This window comes from Sinocyclocheilus grahami, unplaced genomic scaffold, assembly GCF_001515645.1.
Source record: "Sinocyclocheilus grahami isolate Dianchi unplaced genomic scaffold, SAMN03320097.WGS_v1.1 scaffold762.1, whole genome shotgun sequence".
NCBI lineage: Eukaryota > Metazoa > Chordata > Actinopteri > Cypriniformes > Cyprinidae > Sinocyclocheilus > Sinocyclocheilus grahami.
In genome coordinates, this window is record NW_015505941.1 from 511,230 (window position 1) to 532,225 (window position 20,996).

Genomic DNA, 20,996 nt, shown 5'->3' on the forward strand with positions numbered 1-20,996 from the left:
GTCCTGCAGAGGTTAGCTCCAACTTGCCTCAACACACCTGCCTTCAAGATTCTAGTATGCCTAGTAAGAGCTTGATTAGCTGGTTCAGGTGTGTTTAATTGAGGTTGGAGCTAAACTCTGCAAGACACCGAGTTTGGAGCTGTAGGATCAAATTATTTTTATTTACATTTTATTTACTTTAGGTATAGCAATATCAAACAAACTGAAGTGCAACTTCACATTTTCAGTCTTTTTATTATGTAACAATATTGTTATACAATATTATGTATATTATACTACTTTAAAATATTAATTGTGTATAACAATATTATAGTGTAACAATAACATTCTGGGCTGTAACAAATAACAAGCAACACAGGTGTCACTAAAAAATTTACAAAACATTTGAACTCCAAAAATGACTGCAATGAACATGTTCCCATTCTTGAACTTATTACTTGTAATAAACCAATGGAGCATTTTCAACAAAAAAAACAAAGTAATAAACATGAATATCTTCAGCTATGTGTGTGTGTGTGTTTGCCTTTTTAAATATAATAGGCCATATAATATATAACATATTCAGGAGTACCAGTCAAATCAAAATCCCCCAGGGGATTACCAAGACCGTTTTAGTGCAGAATTGGATGCAAGTATGGGATAGCAGGACCCTGACCCGAACTGGCTCTGCATCTTAGAAGTAGATGATAACATAAGAAAAAGATTGATTTGTTGGATCAGTATTTGACTCTTCGCTTTCACTTTCAAACACACATAGATACACACGGAAGCTGGGTTCAGAGTTAATGATCCATGGCTCTTTTACTTTGATTTGGTGGATTAAAGAGGTTTTAGATCAAGGAGAGCTCTCACACACACATACACACAAACATACAAAATGGCGCTTCAGGTACTGAGACAAACACACACCCAAAAACCCATGCGCACAATTTTTTAAAGTCTCCAACACCCACCCTTTATCTGATGTCTGAAAGGGTCTCTCAAATCCCTCTCTCACACACACAACCTTTAAACTACTTTCATCTGAAAACCTCTCAAAACGCCCCTAGACTCAATCAGCAGTGGTAATGGAACGGCGGCCTTTATATCCTGACTCCAGCTCTGCTCAGAAGAAGAGAGAGAGAGAGAGAGGTGAACATCCTAATCATTTTTTTGATTTGGTGGATTAAAGAGGTTTTAGATCAAGGAGAGCCCTCACACACACATACATACAAAATGGCGCTTCAGGTACTGAGACAAACACACACCCAAAAACCCATGCGCACAATTTTTTAAAGTCTCCAACACCCACCCTTTATCTGATGTCTGAAAGGGTCTCTCAAATCCCTCTCTCACACACACAACCTTTAAACTACTTTCATCTGAAAACCTCTCAAAACGCCCCTAGACTCAATCAGCAGTGGTAATGGAACGGCGGCCTTTATATCCTGACTCCAGCTCTGCTCAGAAGAAGAGAGAGAGAGAGGTGAACATCCTAATCATTTTCATATTAAGATCTAGAGCCGTGATATAACCAAGACACAAATATAGAGCTACATCCTGTCAGTGAGAAAGGTCATCACTTCCAGAGAGTTCTCCTTTCATGGCAAAAATGGTTTCGTGGGAAGCCCTTTATGGTCTTTAAGGCATCCATTACTCACATGATTTATTAATCATATCTCGGCTAAACACATCCTCAAAAATGTGTTTACTTTTGCTTAAAGCATGCTCTCTGCACTACTTTTATATTTTGATTAACATAATTTATATCCCTGAATCAAGGATGCATTAAATTGATCAAAGTGACAGTAAAGACTTTACATTATAACACAAATTATATTTTAAATAAATGCTGTTCTTTTGAACTTTATTTGAAATCCTGGGGGGGGGGGGGCTATAAAAATTTCCACAATTTGAGGCTGTTTTCAACACTGATAATAATAATGTTTCTTGAACACTAAATCAGCATATTAGAATTAAGATTCAAAACACAGGAAATTCCCTACAGACCCTGAAAAATACTAGTTCTCTTCCAGGTCAGGACTAGGGTTTTTAGTCTACTTTTACAATTCTTAATTAGGTCTGGTGTATGTTAAGGAAACGGCTCACATCATGAATAACATATATGGGGTGCTGCAGTACTTGTGCCACATGATTATTTTGAGCAGTTGGGAACATGATAGAAATGTTACATACTCAACAAGGGCTTAATCTCAGCTGAACACATCACACACATTTCAGTTCATCTCCATCTGAGATGAAAGAAAGCAGAAGTCTCAGGAAGCGATGTCTCCTTGGAATATTAAGGCTGATGAGGGATTTGAACCGCATGCTACTAAACAAATGCTTTAAGCACTGATGCAACTGAGCTTTTTCCGAAGATCTTCCACACTGCAGAAGACTTCTCTTTTCTAAATATCAAAGGAATATTAATATACTAAACTTCATTATACAATCTTCAAACATGCCCTTCAGAACTGCAGGAGGGTAAAACATGACACTCCATTAAAAGAAACACACAGCAACGTCGTGGGCACATCTTTTTCTATAAGAGAAAGCGAGAGAAAGAAAAAAGCAACTATTTATAGTGCAAACACATGAAAAACATCAAACAGCAATGTGCTAGGGGAATAAATGCTGCATTGACATTTAAAACGTTTAATCCTCCATTAAAAAGCTGAAGGAGTAATAATTTCGGCCACTTAAAAGTGTAGTAAAATAAAAAAAATTACTGAAAGTTTGTTCCTCTGTGCACAAACATGGTCAAACAGCAATAAAAAAAACTGACTTGAATCGAAAGCTACAATAGTTTCAAAATATTTTCCACAAAACTGCCATAAATCAAAAAGCTGAACTAGGGTCAAGCTACTTTTGAATAATTAGTTAGCTAGTAGGTAAAAACACTGAAGATAAAGATCACAAAATCACAGATTTTTGGAGGGCAAAGATGAAAAACAAATAAATTGGTTCTAGAAACTTCTTATCTGAATAAGTGACAGTATTTTTTTACAGCAGATTTTAGGTTTACATAATACATTTACACAATTAATACATCAAAACTGCAAAACTGTCACAACCTTAAATGAACAATGAACATCGGTTATTAATTAGCAGTATATTTAAGATAAAGCTATAAAAATGAATGATATAAAAAAAAAAAAAAAAAAGATATATACATATACAGTGGGGCAAAAAAGTATTTAGTCAGCCACCAATTGTGCAAGTTCTCAAAGTGATTTGATACGGTTCCCTGCAGGATTCAATTAATTCAACTGTAATATAGTACTAGCTTATGGAAGCTTGTTTCCACCACGGGGGGGAAAAAATAAAGATAATTGCAATTTTTTTTAACTCGGGAGAAAAAAAAGAGCCAGAATTGTGAGATAAAAAGTCAACAATTTTTTTTTTATTCAGTGGTGGAAAAAGGCTTCCATACTGGCTAGCTAGCTAACAACCCTACAGTTAAGTGAGTGGTTTCATTGTGGTACATATATCAGTTGCTTTATTGCAGGAAAGACATGTACCTGTCCTCAGCCTAAGCAAAAGCCCCACTCTTCACCAGTGGTAACCCAGTTTAACGGAACTTGTTATAAATCAACATAATATCTATTTCCCTCTTTTCTTATCTTGCTCAAAAACACAACAAATTATGCTTAATTTCAAAATTTTTACTCTCCCCTTTAATTCCCATGCAAAGCATGCTGGGAACTACAGTTTCATTTATGTCATCATCAAAAACAATTTGCCCATCATAATCAGTAATATGATTGAGCAAATCAGACAATCTGTGTTTTCCCTTTTTTTCAGTATACTTCAGTTGGTCCTGTTTTGAGACATCAGGCACTAACTACTCATTTAAAGATGCAGTAATCAGTACAACAGCATGTAGCCTGTGCCCCTCAATCATACATCAAAACAGACCGTACAGAATATGCAAACAACAGATGATGATCCATCTTTGATATGATACAATACAAACTGATGACATCTGGTCTGTATATTATTGTTAAATATGTACATACCATACCTGTAGTATCTACCTGTGAAAAATAATCCCAAATAAATGCAAGTACTCATATCTTCTTTCTGCATGTTTTTTAGTGGATTGCATTTGCGTGTTATGACAGTACTAAAGTTCCTGATCAAATATCTACTGTATAGCCTTACAAGCAGAACTCCCAACTCCCAAGCAAGACCTCATTAGTGTTAATGAAAATGATTAAAATGTTCCCTATTTTTCACATTTGGTTTAGAAAGATGATATACTTGTTTTCTAGTTTGAGAATGAGTGTAAACTTGTGTAGTTTTTATTTTATTTTATAAATAATACATATATTTAGCAAGCATGCATTCAATTGATCAGAAGTGACAGGAATGACATTATAATTTCACATAAATGCAGTTCTTTTGAACTTTCTATTCATCAAAGAACCCTGAAAAAAGTATCACAGTTTCCACAAAAATATTAAGCAGCACAACTGTATTTAACATTGATAATAATAAGAAATGTTTCTTGAGCACCAAATCAACATCTTAAAATGGCTTCTGAAGGATCATGTGACACTGAAGACCGGAGTAAAGGCTTCTGAAAATTCAGCTTTGCATCACAGGAATAAACCACATTTTAAAATACTTTTTTTTTTTTGTAATAATATTTCACAATACTACTGTTTTTAGCATAAGAGACTTCTAGCATAAGATATTTTTCCATAACACTGGAAGTCAAGAGATCTAGATTTTGTAAGAAGTGTTTTTCAGCAGTGGATCTGGTTTACTGCCTTAGGACAGGATTTAAAGGATTGGTTCATCCAAAAACGAAAATCTGATTATTTACTCACTCTCATGTCATTCCAAACCAGCAAGTTTGTTCCGTGTAACATAAAAGCAGAAATTATGAATAATTGTACTAGTTGCTCTTTTCTATGCCAATACAATGAATGTGGGTCCATCCCTGATGTAAAACTATTATATGCCTTCAAAAGTCTTAGAATATAGCACACAAGTCACATAGACTCCTTTTAGAATCTTGAAAGTGTCAGTTCCCATTCATGGCAATTGGATGAAAAATAAAACACTAGCATCATTTTCAGAAGTTCTCTTAGTTTGGGCTTTAGGTGAACTATTCCTTTAAACACTCATTTAAAGAACTTTTACAAGTCTCAGAAATATTTCAATACAAATACTGCCCTCTTGTGGACTCCTATCGCAGACAGTGATAAAAGCTTTTTTCCTGTGCAAATCCAGTTGTTTTTTTCCAGTTGCATAAATATAGTCACCACGTTAAGACTGTCTTAAGAACTAGTTTGACTAACTAGCAGTTAACCAAGTGGTTATCAGTCTGTCTTTTCAGATTCAAATGAGATCAATCTACATTTTTATGTAACTGACTTTAAAAAAAATTATGACCAGTCTTGCAGAAAAAAATTAGGTGTCTAACTTTTAAGACTAGTCTTTACAACCGGCCACTGGTTAAAAAGCATATTTTGCAATATTCAAAAGCTAATATATAACTATCAGTTATTCAACTTTTACAGGAGAAAAATTAGCAATGACAGGCCTGACCTAAACAAAGCAATGCACTCACTGACACAAGTTCCATGTCTATTTTCTCTCCGTTTCTATTTTTGACTGTTTACTGAAGAATAGAGAAAAGTGATGAAAGAGCTTTTTGATGCAAAGAAAATTATGACTCATGGCTTTAACAGAAAGGTTATGCAATTTTGATGCAAACGAGGCACAAAAAATACAGCAAAGAGCTGAATGTCAACAGCTTCTCTTATGTTTGCCTCTTGTAATCATATTTTAAGAACAGAATGCTCTGTACATGTGTGGAGATGGTGAAAAGGCCAAAGATTAATGTTAACATTAGGAACTGTGAGGGTTTGCATTTTTACTGACTGATGCACATGATTCTGACAACAAGTATTTAATATATTCCAGATGGATTTATGTAACACTGTCATGCTGGGGTGAGTTTTCATTTTATCTTAAATTTAGCAAGACAACTTAAGCGAATAATTGCTTTCTCGCCCAGAGATAATTAATCAAGTAAACTATACCAACATTAAACAAACAGTTCACCCAAAAATAAACATTTGCTTAAATTTTTTTTCAGGCCACCCAAGATGTAGACGAGTTTGTTTCTTCATCGGAACAGATTTGGAGAAATGTAGCATTACATCACTTGCTCAGCAGTGGATCCTCTGCAGTGAATGGGTGCCGTCAGAATGAGAGTTCAAACAGCTGATAAAAACAACACAATAATTCACAAGTAATCAACATAACATCAGCCCATCAATTAATGTCTTGTGAAGCAAAAAGCTGCATGTTTGTAAGAAACAAATACGTCATTAAAGCATTTAGTGTTAAACCGTCACTTCTAGCCAAAACACCAGTCCATAATCCATAATAATGCTTCCTGCACTGAAAAAGTCCTGCTGTTCTTTCATATCAAAATCCACTGGCATGTGTTCATAACCGTTTTCACTTGTAAACAGTGGCATACTTCTCTGCATATTTCCGTTCCAATTCAGATGAGATTACTTTTTCACGGGAGAAAGCAATAATGGATAGAGATGCAATGGTTTGAAGTTGAAAACTTCTTAATGATGGATTTGTTCATTACCACCTTGCAGCTTTTCTCTTCACAAGATATTAATTGATGGACTGGAGTCGAGTAGATTACTTGTGAATTATTATTGGCCAGAAGTGACGGTTTAAAGCTAAATGCTTTAATGATGTATTTGTTTCTTACAAACATGCAGCTTTTTGCTTCACAAGACATTAATTGATGGGCTGAAGTTATGTTGATTACTTGTGAATTATTGTGATGTTTTCATCAGCTGTCTGGACTCTCATTCTGACGGCACCCATTCACTGCAGAGGATCCACTGGTGTGCAAGTGATGTAATGCTACATTTCTCCAAATCTGTTACAGTGAAGAAAAAAATGTATCTACATTTTGGAAGGCCTGAGGGTGTATTTTCATCAAATTTGGATTTTTAGGTGAACTATTCCTTTACGACCACAATTTTATGCAATAACAGAAGGTGATTTTAACAACAAACAGCAAGCAGAAGATTTGAGCTCATTTCCCCTTCTCTCTTCATATTGCTCATTATAAAACAACCAAGTACCTGATTACCAAACTGGAACAACAAACATTCAAAACAGAACAGAGCAGCATTAAAGTCTCTCCACAAGCATGGAATTAGTGCTGGCAGTTTGCCAAACCAGCATATTTACATGTTAAATATATCACATTGTTAAATCATTGAAAATGCCCATGACATAAAACAAAACACAACAACATGAATCTGAATAAATGAAGACATTTCTGTGCAATGTTTGATGGACCATTAATCAATGTGCCAGACACATTTTCCCTACTCCCATCAGCTCCCATCAATCAAACAGGAAACACTTGCTTAAATTTTTTGAGCGGTTTGACAAAAGCATAAATTTTGCATTTAGAGCTGGTGAAAGGCCAGAAACTTCTGTGCTTCTGTGAGAAACTGGTAGTTTCAAGAAATAAGCTGGCCTTTGTGCCCATATTAGTACCTGATAAATGAGTATTATGATATTATGATGACACTTTGAATGATATATTAGTTATGTTCCAAGCTAAATCTTTCTAAACACACTTAAGACTCATCTGAATATCAATATATGACAGATGCTTAACGTCTTTCACTATCCAATGAAAAACAATTACTGCTTAGTAGAGATGCATCTAGCACCATTTGTCCCCGTGTCCAACTTTTATTCAAGTGGTCACTAAATGGTCCTATATAGTCTATATGAACCTTGAGAGTAATTTCATTCCGTGTAAAATACGCTTTTTAGATATTTTTACTATACTACTAAATGCTGCTGTTCACAAACAAACAAACAAAATGTAAATGTCTAGTCAGCTGGATCTCACTAAAAAATGTTTCACCCCAAAACCAAAAGATAAAAATAGAGAAATTATTCTTTCTAGTAACATAAAAAAAATATTTGTATTACTATAATATATATATATTTACATGTTAAATATATCACATTGTTAAATCATTGAAAATGCCCATGACATAAAACAAAACACAACAACATGAATCTGAATAAATGAAGACATTTCTGTGCAATGTTTGATGGACCATTAATCAATGTGCCAGACACATTTTCCCTACTCCCATCAGCTCCCATCAATCAAACAGGAAACACTTGCTTAAATTTTTTGAGCGGTTTGACAAAAGCATAAATTTTGCATTTAGAGCTGGTGAAAGGCCAGAAACTTCTGTGAGGACAGACAAAACTGGTAGTTTCAAGAAATAAGCTGGCCTTTGTGCCCATATTAGTACCTGATAAATGAGTATTATGATGCTGGTTTGACACTTTGAATGATATATTAGTTATGTTCCAAGCTAAATCTTTCTAAACACACTTAAGACTCATCTGAATATCAATATATGACAGATGCTTAACGTCTTTCACTATCCAATGAAAAACAATTACTGCTTAGTAGAGATGCATCTAGCACCATTTGTCCCCGTGTCCAACTTTTATTCAAGTGGTCACTAAATGGTCCTATATAGTCTATATGAACCTTGAGAGTAATTTCATTCCGTGTAAAATACGCTTTTTAGATATTTTTACTATACTACTAAATGCTGTTGTTCACAAACAAAATGTAAATGTCTAGTCAGCTGGATCTCACTAAAAAATGTTTCACCCCAAAACCAAAAGATAAAAATAGAGAAATTATTCTTTCTAGTAACATAAAAAAAATATTTGTATTACTATAATATATATATATATAAAAAATAAAAAATACTTTTATAAAATATAGATACTTTTAAATCATATAAAATTACCCACATTACTGTGAAAATTAAGATTAATTGTCTTGAAAATAATGTCACGGTGTAAAAGAAACAAATGTATGGCCTAATTTTTCTTTTGATTTTGGGTTGAATGAGACCCAGACATGTTCCTGACACAAATTATTATTATTATTATTATTATCATGGCTAAATTGGTGTTGACGAAAGTCACACATGCACTATTCAGTTTAACTTTAGAGTAATACTCATGCATCCTAATAAGACAGTTAGACAACACTCAGTGGTCCTGATTACTAAAACATTTATAGATATAGCAAAGTTTATATTCCTCTCTCTCATATCCAAAAAAAAAGTGGGTATCTGCTTCTACACAATATGCAACCAACAGTTGATCATAACAGAAATAACTTAAACAATTTAAAATGCTCAAGAATAATGAAACTCCATTTAGTGTGTGTGTACTATTAATGACTACTGTTCTTATAAATATGCACATGGTTACTGTTGAGTATCTGACTGTAAATTCATTATAGTGCAAACTTAAAATGTTTAAGATGTAACAAATGTGAAAGACGAAGAAAAATAATTTAAAAAGGAAAGGCAAAAGATGAGGCAGAAAGAAAGAAGTGAGAGAGATAAAATGAGTGTATGAGCGTGTAAAGTGAGAGGTTTTCAGTCCAGAGGCACCTCTCTCAGATTTGCTGGGTCAGCTGTAGCCTGTTTGGATTCTCTCATCTTATCTAGGCCAAACAGCAGGTCCAGTTGAGTCACGGGCCTCAGCTGCGTGCTGTCCACATGCCTGAGGACACACCAGAGGACACCAGGACAAAATCAGTGATGAGTAATGTACTTTTACATACATTACTGCATATTTATACAGCATTTCAAAACACCTAAGAATACTCAAGAATATGTTGAACGGTTTCTCTTCTAACAAAACAGAAGAATGAACCAGCTGAACAACTACTTGAGATTAATGGGACAGATTTCTCCAGATATTATAAACCTCTTTGGTTAGGGCATGGTGCACGAGCTGCATGTTGTGCACACAAATAAAATGCCACCATTGTGTGTGTGTGTGTGGTATTATACAAAACATAGACATACTCTTCTTCATCCAGCTGGAACTGTTGTGCGATCTGTTTCATCTGCTGTTTGCGGACATAGTCTCTAACGCGGTACATGGCAGCGTCCCTGCAAAGCTCTTTCAGATCACTGCCGGAGTAGCCCTCGGTTTGAGCCGCTATTTCTTTCAGGTTAATTGCATTACTTAACTGATGAAAAAAAAGATTCAAATAAAATAATTTATATATAGGCTATACGCTACCGTTCAAAAGTTTAGGGTCAGTAAGATTTTTTTAATGAATGCTTTTATACAGCGAAGATGCATTAAATTGCATCCATTTCAAATAAATACTGTTAGTTTGAAATTTATATCATCAAAGAATCTGGTTTCCACAAAAATATTAAGCAGCACAACTGTTTTCAACAATGATAATAAGAAGCAATGTTTCTTGACCATTAAATCATCAAATTAGAATGATTTCTGAAGGATCATGTGACACTGAAGACTGGAGTAATGCATGGCTGCTGAAAATTCAGCTTTTCCGCCACAGGAATTAATTATATTTTAAAGTATATTCAAACAGAAAACACAATTTAAATTGTATTATTATTTCACAATATTACGTATTTATATCCACTTCAAAACCTTACTGACCCCGAACTTTTGAATGGTTGTGTAAATATATGGATTTCTGCCACTTCACCTTTAATATAAGCATTATATTTAAAGACAAAACATTTTGTGAAGGAATTGTGGTGCAGATGAAGAAGAGCTTAATGTCTTACATTTTCTCCAGACAGAATAAGTCTAAGGATTTCTTCTCTTTGAGCTGCATTCTGAAATTGGACCAAAAATAATTATGTTTTATCCTGATTAAGACAGCCTATTAACAAAAACAAGAGCATAAAAGTGTGTGTGTTCAGCAAACTCACAGGCAGGCCTACATGAAAGGTTGTGGGCATTCTGCGCAGTATTGCTGCATCCACATCCTGTGGTCTGTTTGTGGCCCCCATCACCATTACCTGGACATTGACCTCATTACACTTTTACTTTCTATTAATCACTTTTGAGGAAATGCAATGACCTCTAAAACCTACATATGTGTGTGTTACCTGGCTGCTTGCGTTTGTGTCTAGTCCATCCCACAGACTCATGAACTGGGCTTTCATCATAGCGGTGGCCTCATGGTCCATACTGGAACGATTCCTCAAGAATGAATCTGATGCAAGAGTTTATGTGGATATACATGTAATAAACCCACTATAAAATCAACCCAAGAAATGTAAACAGTAGCATGAGGAAACTACAGAACTACATAAACAGTACCGTTTTTTTAATGTTTCTGAAAGATATATCTTATGCTCTTCAAAGCTGCATTTATTTGATCAAAAATACAATTAAATCAGTATTATTAAAATTTTACAATAACTGTTATTTTAATATATTTTAAAATGCAATTTATACCTATAATGAAATTGCCATTAGTCCAGACTTCAATGTCACAAGATCCATCAGAAATCATTCTAATATGCTGATTTGGTGCTCAAGAAACATTTCTGATTATTATCAATGTTAAAAACAGTACCGCTTAATATACTTGTGGAAACTGTGATACTTTTATTTTTTCAGGATTTTTGGTGAATAGAAAGTTTTTTTTTTATTGTTTATTTTATTTTTATTTTCTTTTAAAAAAAATGTTTTATTTGAAATATAAATCTTTAGCAACATTATAATTAATTTAATGCATCCTTGCTAGAAAAAAAGCAGTCATTTCTTTCAAAAAATTCACTAATCCCAAAATGTTTTAATGTATTATATTTAAATCACATATTATAAATATATATATATACACTTCACAGTTACATAAGATTATATACAGTGCAACTATTTAGTCATTTTTAAACAAGAAATTACTTAGAAACTTTTTTTGCAGTCTTAGTTTTGTCAATTTCCCATTTTCAGGGTCTGTCATTTAATATGTGGTACTGGCTTTAATTACTTAAAATAATGAACCTTTACTGCTATTTCAGCTAGTATGCTATGATAAAATGCCTGAGAGACTCAGTTTCACAGATAATGGGACACATTACATTATTATTCAAATGTCATCAGCACTGAAAAAACAGTGCCTAGATTGAGCCTTGAAAACATTGCAGTCATTATGCAAATCTGCATGTACCACATTTTCCATAAAATCCATGAATATAAAACACCTGCATATACATAGGGATTACAGGTAGGTTTATCACCATAGTAGTGCTGAGTGAATTTATTCAGCACATTCAACAAGCTGGCATTTTAATATGTTTCCTATCTGTCTGGAATCCCTAAATATCTGCCAGATATTTAGACCACATTCAGTAGTTACCTATTTCATCAATGAAAATGATGCAGGGCTGAATCTTGACAGCCAGTGAGAATACACCAGCAGTCAGCTTCTGCGATTCGCCGTACCACTTATCAGTCAAAGTGGAGGCCTGGAGATTAATAAAGCGGCATCCAGATGCTTTCGCTGTTGCTTTCGCAATTAAAGTCTTTCCACATCCTGGTGGCCCATACAATAGTACACCTGTGAGTCAGAAAAAAAATAATGAATAACCATCTTTACTTTCATATTTCTCATATATTGCCACTACATGTACAATAGGGCTGCACAGATTTGCTTTATTATAATTTCATTTGAGCAGATTTTCTCAACAGAGATTGCTAAACTCCAACATACATGTTTTCTGGCGTTTTCAAATTATTATTAGTGCTTTTTTTCTTAGTGCAGAGCGTGTGGTTGCCAGATTGAATACGTTGATTAAGTAAACACTGGACAAAAATTGCATTTATAAAAAAAAAAAAAAGATTTGAAATCTGGCAACCCTAAGTTTTTGATATATTTCATATTTTGTGTGGTCAGTTCACAGCAGTGATAGAAATTAATCTTTTCCAATACGTTTAAATAGATTTTTACCTTTTATGTGCATTTTTACCTTTATAAAGCCATTTTTTCTAAAAGTGTGCATCATCTTTTGAGTCAAATTCTTACATTTAATCAGTCAATTATAATAATGATACATTTAGGCTGATACTAAACAAATGAAATCAGTATTAACAAAATTAATCTTTGCAGAAGTTGCATACGAAGATTTAGATGTATTTACATATGTTAATGCAGCTTAGAGGGACATGGAATGCTTTAACCTGCAGTTGCAAATGCATAAATAATGTTTTGATATTTTAAACATGAAATTTTGAATACTGATATTTGAAACAATTTTAAAAATGAAAAGATACATTAGATGTAAAATTAAAACAATTAAAACCGCCAGTAGGCGGCAGCAAGTCGCTGTTAATAAGTGAGTCATTGCGGCTGAACCGAATCATTTAAACGGTTGATTCATTCAGGAACAAAACACCGTCACGTTGCTCAGAGACGCAACACAGTGCAGTGGCTGTGTTTGGAATTATTTTTGTTGGCGAAATAGAGCAAAAGCAGGCATGGTGTCTAAAACGTAAGTCTCTTTATATTAACTTATTGTTTATTGAACTGTTGTATAAAATCAATTCACAATTCACATTTGTAACCATGCTGATTTTTTATTTAAAATGGCACTCTTCATGTGATATTGATTAACTATATGAAATTATATAAATATATACATTATCTTGAATTATGTGATCATTCTTAATGCATATTAATAGGCTGAATCATGCACTGAAAGAACACACTCTAAATGCCTATGTGCACTAAGTTAATGTAGTCGCTTTTGCGGATGCGTGCACTCTGAAAGGGGTTTTGTTTGGTGTTTGCAATATTCTCGATAATGTAATGAGTTCAGTATTTGCGCTAAATCTGCGCAGATTTGGCTTGCAAGAACTTCCCCAAGAAATTAATGAGTGAACATAAACTTACAAAAAGTGACCCGCCAAATTGGCTAGTGATTTGACAGCGTTACCCGCCACCGCTGATTTTTACCCGCATTTGGCGGGTGTTCATTTCAAACCCTGCTTGTGACCAACACAAAATAACGCAAATGGAAAAAAAAATCTGATAAATAAATAAACCACTAGGTAAACATTGCAGATAATAATGCCTAATTAACTGAGAGAAGCAATCAAAACACGATCATGATAAAAATGTGATTTATCGTGTAGCACTAATGCACAATAAAAATAGGAGACAAAACACACACTCCAACAGAACTGTGGTTTCATGTGCTTTCTCCATGTCTCACCTTTGGGAGGTTGCAAGAGCTTGGAACCACAAAAGAGGTGACGTTTCTGGAAAGGCAAGATGACAGTGTCTTGCAGCTCTGAGATGATCTCATCTAGTCCAGCAACATCTCTCCAGGTCACCTTACAAGGAAAAGAAGGAAGATATTCTATCATACAAGCTACTAATGACTTGGAAGGCTGGTGGGAGGCCAGTGCTTATAATGATTGCAGGTCACACCTTCATGGGTGTGAACAGAGAAACGACTTCCAATCTGTCAACACAATTCAGTTCGAAATCAGTTTGAATAGTAATACTAAAGCTGAACGGACAATGTAAAATTACATAACTCTTGTCTTTATTACCACTAACAGCAAAATTTCAAAATGTTGATGTAATGAGAGGGACCGTGTGATTTGATGAAAGGTTTGCACTGACTACAACAGTATTGGTGGTTACTTTGATGCTGCGTGGATCGACAAGAAGAGTTGCGATGTTCATTTCATACTCCGTCAGACTGACGCCCTCTACACCTATTTGCTTCATCAACTGCTCTGCCTGGGGAAAGTGAGGGGTGGATGAATAAATGAGTCAATAATTGAACAATTTAAAATAAATAATTTAAATAAATGTACCATATAATAATTCACAACAAATAATGGCCAAGCCATAAAAGAATCAACTGTTTTTGAAACTGACTCCAAATCTATTTTTAAGCACTTTGAGCTACAGGCTCACATGAAACGCTGTATTTAAATTGAATGTATTATTCCTTGGAACACATTCTGTAGCAGAGATATCTTTACCCTTTTCTTGGCCTGGTTTTTTTGTTTTTGTGTCGGGTCAAAAGCCTCCACCACCCATTTGATGCTGTAATATGTTGCAGCTCCAAAGATGGTCAGTCTCACCAACATCCCCACCACCTCATTCCGGGTGAGAGGGCGGAGGAGGGCGTCCCGAGGAATGTCACTCAACATTTTGGTCCACCCCCGCTGTCAGCCCATTGGACAAGAAAAACAAACTGGGTGTGTCAATCTAGAACAGAGCAGGTAGAAATATTCACAGTGCATCTAGTACATGACCTCTATCTTGCTTTTTTGTCATACACTTAAAGATCCAAATTTAATAAAAATTTGACTGACCATTAATAAAAAATTACAGGCTTCATATTTAGCCATGTATGAAAGGTATTCACAATACAACAGTATTATTATAGAGTATTACTATGAATATATTCGATTAACCAAATAAAAACGACGACAGCAAATAATATCGCCGTATGTAAAACTATATTTTAACTGCAATGCATAGTAAGAGAGAGACATCCTACAAAAATTTAGACGATTTTTGGTTCTAGATAGATTCTTTTTCAGAGACGCTCATCACATTACGGAAATCACAGGCGAGTGCCATGCACAGTCTCATAAACAAGACATAAACATCAAAACACAGTACATTTATATAAAATTCACTCACATTTCACAGCAGCACTGTAATCCACACACATCGACTTGTGTACCGCACTACACGAACCGTCCGGAAAATACATTCTATAAACACAGGTTCCTACGTCCGTCCTGAGGTTTGTTGTTGTTGTTGTTGTTGTAATTATTACAAAATGGCAATAAATAAATAAATAAACGTGACGTTGGCTTGCTCAAAATGTTGTTTAACACCCATTTAAAAAACATTGCATATCGACATAGCAAAATATGCTGGTGGCCACAAGAAAAACTAGTCAGAATAATACAGAATAATAAATTCTGCTTGATTTGACAGGCTATTGGTGTCTGTATGTCTATTATCTAAACTTAAAATGTAGATTTTTTTCAGAGTGTTTATTTATTTAGTTAGTTAAAGTAGTTGTGTGTGCAATAAGCTCCTACCACTCGCTAAATTAAAGGAAGAAGCTCTGTGTGTGTGTTGAGCAAAACAGAGTGCTGATCAAGCAGTTTTTAATTATCAAACTATTAAAGAGCAACCATGTTGGTTTTGGAACACACAGGGGTTTTATTAAAAATCCACATCTGTTAATAAAAAAAAATGCAACGTACTTAGCCTACCTAAAGTCTAGCGTAGCTGGTTGATCTGCACACATTTCCTCAGTAGCCTACTTCATCATCATCACCATCACAAATGAAACAACATATTAGGTTTGTTTTACTGACGTTCTGTACCCTCCTCTTGTCTCTGACGGACAGTAATTGACATATTCTTATCAGTTTACCAATCCAGCCCTCAGTTCCTTTACAGACCACATGAGGGCAAACTTGGCATATTCAAATAAACTGTCTGAAAGAAAGTCAGAACACTTGAGACTGTATCAGCCTCCGTAATAAACCAGAAACATGGATGCATAAAATATTGAAGGTAAATTAAACTGGAGATTGTATGCTTGCTGGCATCAAGGAGTCATTATCTTCAAAAACAGGGACTAGTTTTGGCTTCAAGCCAGTAAATAAACTAAGAATGGTTGTGTTTGATTAGTTGCCTTGCCATGGTGCTCGCATCTTCCTGTGATGGATGCAAACTGGGAGATGCATTCATGTAATTTCTTCAATCTTTCAATTAGCGGAGAAAACTGTGTGCATTTAGGCTACATAATGCGGCAAAGGTGAATTCTGTTTTAATCTGTTCATAGACATTCCTGCTAGCGCTTTGTTGGCTGCTATTCAGAAATATTATGTTTGCAATTATTCTCTTTTTAGTCCAGTGATATCTGGGCTAAAGAAGGAAGAGAGTAGGTTATTCTTTATGAAAGGAATAGTTAACTCAAAAATGAACATTTGTTGAAAAGAATTAACCTGCAAATTCCTTAATGATGGATTACAAACACGTAACTTTTCACTTCACTAGACGTTATAACTGATGGACTGGAGTCATGTGAATTGCATTACTTGTGGTTCATTATGATGTTTTTTTATCAACTATTTGGACTTCTGACGGCACCCATTCACTGCTGAGGATCCATTGGTGAGCAAGTGATGTAATGTTACATTTCTACAAATCTGTCTGAATGAAGAAACAAGCTCAACTACATCTTGGATGGCCTGATGGTTAGTAAATTTTTTTAGCAATTTTTCATTTTTGGATGAACTATTCCTTTAATACTGTTTGAAATTTACTTTAAAGAAAGCATAGAACAGTGTTCGCATCCCATTTTAAATTCATAAAATGTTTTGAAATTCATAAAATGTTACTTTGTAATGAAACAGGATATTCAATGCAAAACTTTTTTTTATGTTTACAGCTGATTCAGAAACCATATTTTCCATAATGATGTGTCTGGCAGTGAAGTGCAGTACCACTAAAAGTGCAACAAGAGACCTGCTCCGCAACCTCTATCATTTTAGCTCGACACTCCCCACTCCTCCGAGACTAAAGTCTCTCTCCTTCCCCAACTTCAAATCACCATTGCATTGTACATGATTTAAAAGGATCAAGTAGCTCCTGTGGGAAATTTTTATGGTGATTGTTCCTGTCACCTCTCTCTCCTCTGTTGATAGCAACACAAGCTATGAGAGCAGTGTACACTTTAGAGGGAACTGGATTCCCAGAGCACCCAAAATCTAATCTTTATTATACTGAGGATTGAGGCCAACTTTTTTTTTTTGTCACTGTAATTAAAAAGCCAATCAAACTGCATGTTGAGAAAAGTGGTGCAGAGATGCAGATGATTCCAACTTCATCCAAAATCAAGCATATTAAAAGCACGGTTCTTCTGTCACAGATTCATGCAATTTTTCTTATAAATCCACCCGAATCAGTTTTACATATTCAACTAAAGTAAATATGTAATATTTCTCAGCTATTTGGTTTAAACCATGCAAAAGATAACAAAGCATCAACATTTGGGCAAAAAAAAGACAACAAATAAAGCTGGAAAAAGGCTGTGACAACTGAAAACCAAAATAAATAAATAAAATAATAATAAAAATGTATGTGCAGATTCCATATCCACTTGTTCTTTCTGCCTGCTGTATCTCTATTGTTAGTGTAAATGGAGTTCCTGGCTGTCAGTGACAACCCTGTCCACTAAACACTTCACATGATACAACGCTGCCAGATCTCTTTCTCAGAATTCACACTTTATATGTGTATAGGTCTCAAGGCTTGCACCATGCATCTGGCTGTGTTTGGCTAGTTCTGTCTTTGCTCATAGAGAAGGAAAAAAAACCTCTTTATACTATTATTATTATTATGTATTTATGCAGCTTTTCACTTAATTATTGTGATGTTTTTAACAGCTGTTTGGACTCTCATTCTGATACCACCCATTCACTGCAGAGGATGTGCATGAGCAAGTGATAATGCAAATTTTTTTTCTCCCAAATCTGTTCCAATGAAGAAACAAACTCATATACATTTTGGATGGCCTGAGGATGAGCACATTTTCTGCAAATTGTATTTTTATAGTTCCTTTAAAACCAGTTAAACCCGGATACGGGTCCAAAATCGCGTAAAAAATGTTTATGCTTAATTTACATAGCCTTCCTTATATGGTATCAGCCCATGTATGGGTTCATTTGAAATCTTTACAAAGAATACCATTCCTTTTGGTTTTTGTATTCATAAAGCAGTAGAATTAAGCTTAGAAATGTATTCGTCCCACACACAAATTTCCGCCTAACCATTGCGAATAATTTTTACGAAGAATGTGTATTTTATATATTTTTCACAAAAAAAGTCAAGTCATATATCACAAGAAAGCTCTCATTCTCAGGAATTTGACGATGTAGATTAATTCATTGTGTGACGATCACAGATCGAATGATATTGTAATAAACCTCTCTTTTAACTTAAAGAGGTTCAATCAAATTAATGGAGGCCAGAGGGTACATGTTTTGATTTTATAGAAAATTATCACTTTATTTGGCAATTGTACATAGAAAAATATAACCGTTATGTAAAGAGACATTTAAATAAGTCCAACGAACATTTCACTCTGTACACCTACACTAGGACAAACGGCGCTACACAAGTGAAACTTCAACACTGCACTCTAGTGGTTATTCCCAGCCCCGCACGGCACACTAGAAATCGTGGTCACACAATCAGTTTAACAGGTGAAAAGATCAGCGCCTCCCCAGTCCCGTACACGGAGAAGGAGTAATCATGTTCATATAAACTTTAAAACTCACAACTAACATACACACTCACACATACACACAACACGTGAAGAGACTTAAAATGTAAAACACTTCCCCGTTTCCAGGACACAAGACCCCACCCCGGGGTCTAGGGAAAGGAATCAGCCGTGCCGGACCAGTATCTTCAAAGAAAGCACGCGCTCCTCTTCGCTTTATTCTCGTCTCCGCAGTTACGGCAATTAATCACAACGTCACTGGCAGTAATTAGTCTTTGGTACACAGCACACTTCTCCTTGGGAATCACAATATCTGGAATACGCATGAGTCCTCTTTGCGCACAATACAGTCTCTTTGAAACGCTCTTGGAACATATGGTCAGCGCTCCTAAACCCTCCCCAGCATTATCTAACTACACAAATTCAATCTATCTAGCTATCTTCAGTGCCAGACAAACCCTAATGGTCTCGAGCAACACAAAGCGTCCCCATCTTCCCCTGAGCGACAAAAGCCCATCACGTTCACTCAGCCAAAAACACCCCTCCTCTCACCTGTTCTCCTCCTTAAACATCCTCCAGGTGAGTTCAATTATCCAGACATTGTCAATCAGAAGAGAACATGCTGCAAAAAGGTTCCTATAGGCGGGGCCAAAGCCCAACTAAGAAAAGAACTCCCCCAGCGTTCATCACACTATTCAATAGAATCGCAATGTAAAATTTTGTCACCTCTGAGCAAATTTACATTTATATTCGTAGCACTGCTTCAGTCAGCCGCAAACAGCCACAAATATCTATATACTCTATATTATCTTTTAGATTAGGATCTCTTCTTTCAAACAAGACCATTTTCACGTTTCTGCATGCTTCCATCGAGATATATAGCGTTTTGTCCAGGTTGCGAAATAGACGTTCAGCGGCGCCGTGGAGAGGAATGAATGCACGTCTGGTAAGGCTTTATGAGCGTGTGTTTGAGCGTTTTTGATATTTGAAACATTGTTTTGAAACGTGATAGCACAGCTAGCAATCTGATACACAGTTTATAGACAGAAAATTACAGTACATTATGCATTTCAGTGAATATACAGTAAATATACATGGATTATTACAGTGATGTGTGGATGAACTGATATGTGTTTGTTTGACGCTCTGAATGCTTCAGATAGCTGCCGGTTAGCAAATTAGCTCCACTCTGAAAGTACGATGGCGCCGACGGTGATGGCTGCCTCCGTAGCATGCTCTGCAGTTGTTTTTATGTTTTTGTTAGTTTGTCCTGTCTTTAGTTATATCCCTGCAATCAGTTTCACCAGAGACGAATTGCTGGACATTTGGCAGTACACACCACCCGATATTTCACCGGTTTTCGACTATTCTGATGTTTTGCTGGACATTGTAGTCGGGGGAGCTGTGGCGCTGATCAAGCGCTTCAGGACGTGCAGACGGGGGAAGCGAGCCGGCGCGCTCGTCAAGCTCAGACAGCGCGGATTCAGAACGCCGTTGCCGAGCATCCATCTGGCGAACCTCCGCTCTCTACCCAACAAAACGGACGAACTCCTTCTGCTCTCCCGGACAAATAAGGATTTTTCAAACTCTGCTGCTCTGTGTTTCACGGAAACCTGGCTGAAAGACGCCATTCCGGACAGCACGTTGAGTCTCCCGGACTTTCAGCTTTTCAGAGCAGATCATGACGCAGAATCAACGGGGAAATTGCGCGGCGGCGGGACATGCTTTTACATCAATGAGAGGTGGTGTACAGATGTAACTGTGTTAAAGAAGATGTGCTGTTCAGATCTAGAAGTGCTCTTCATTAACTGCAAGCCGTTCTATTCGCCGCGGGAGTTT

General features: G+C 35.7%; 1 protein-coding gene and 1 long non-coding RNA gene across 4 annotated transcripts; one reads left to right on the forward strand and one right to left on the reverse strand.

Moving 5' to 3' along the window:
* Positions 1–770: 770 nt before the first annotated feature.
* LOC107561274 (uncharacterized) lies at positions 771–20,331 on the forward strand. Its single transcript, XR_001605832.1, has 4 exons — positions 771–781; positions 12,646–12,651; positions 15,982–15,985; positions 20,266–20,331. It is a non-coding gene; the product is annotated as an uncharacterized lncRNA (long non-coding RNA).
* atad1a (ATPase family AAA domain containing 1a) lies at positions 9,164–15,621 on the reverse strand. Of its 3 annotated transcripts, none has more exons than XM_016245683.1 (10): positions 15,548–15,621; positions 14,878–15,106; positions 14,510–14,629; positions 14,094–14,214; positions 12,239–12,439; positions 10,983–11,089; positions 10,803–10,892; positions 10,656–10,706; positions 9,912–10,078; positions 9,164–9,603 (listed from the first exon to the last, which is right to left on the reverse strand). In XM_016245683.1, the coding sequence occupies exons 2-10, from the start codon at positions 15,046–15,048 to the stop codon at positions 9,477–9,479; spliced, it is 1,155 nt and encodes a 384-aa protein (XP_016101169.1). In that variant the 5' UTR covers positions 15,049–15,106; positions 15,548–15,621; the 3' UTR covers positions 9,164–9,476. The 3 variants fall into 3 exon arrangements, with proteins under 3 accessions (XP_016101169.1, XP_016101170.1, XP_016101168.1); XM_016245684.1 differs by having other exon boundaries at positions 14,531–14,629; positions 14,878–15,063; positions 15,548–15,615; XM_016245682.1 differs by having other exon boundaries at positions 14,878–15,063; positions 15,548–15,615.
* Positions 20,332–20,996: the final 665 nt, after the last annotated feature.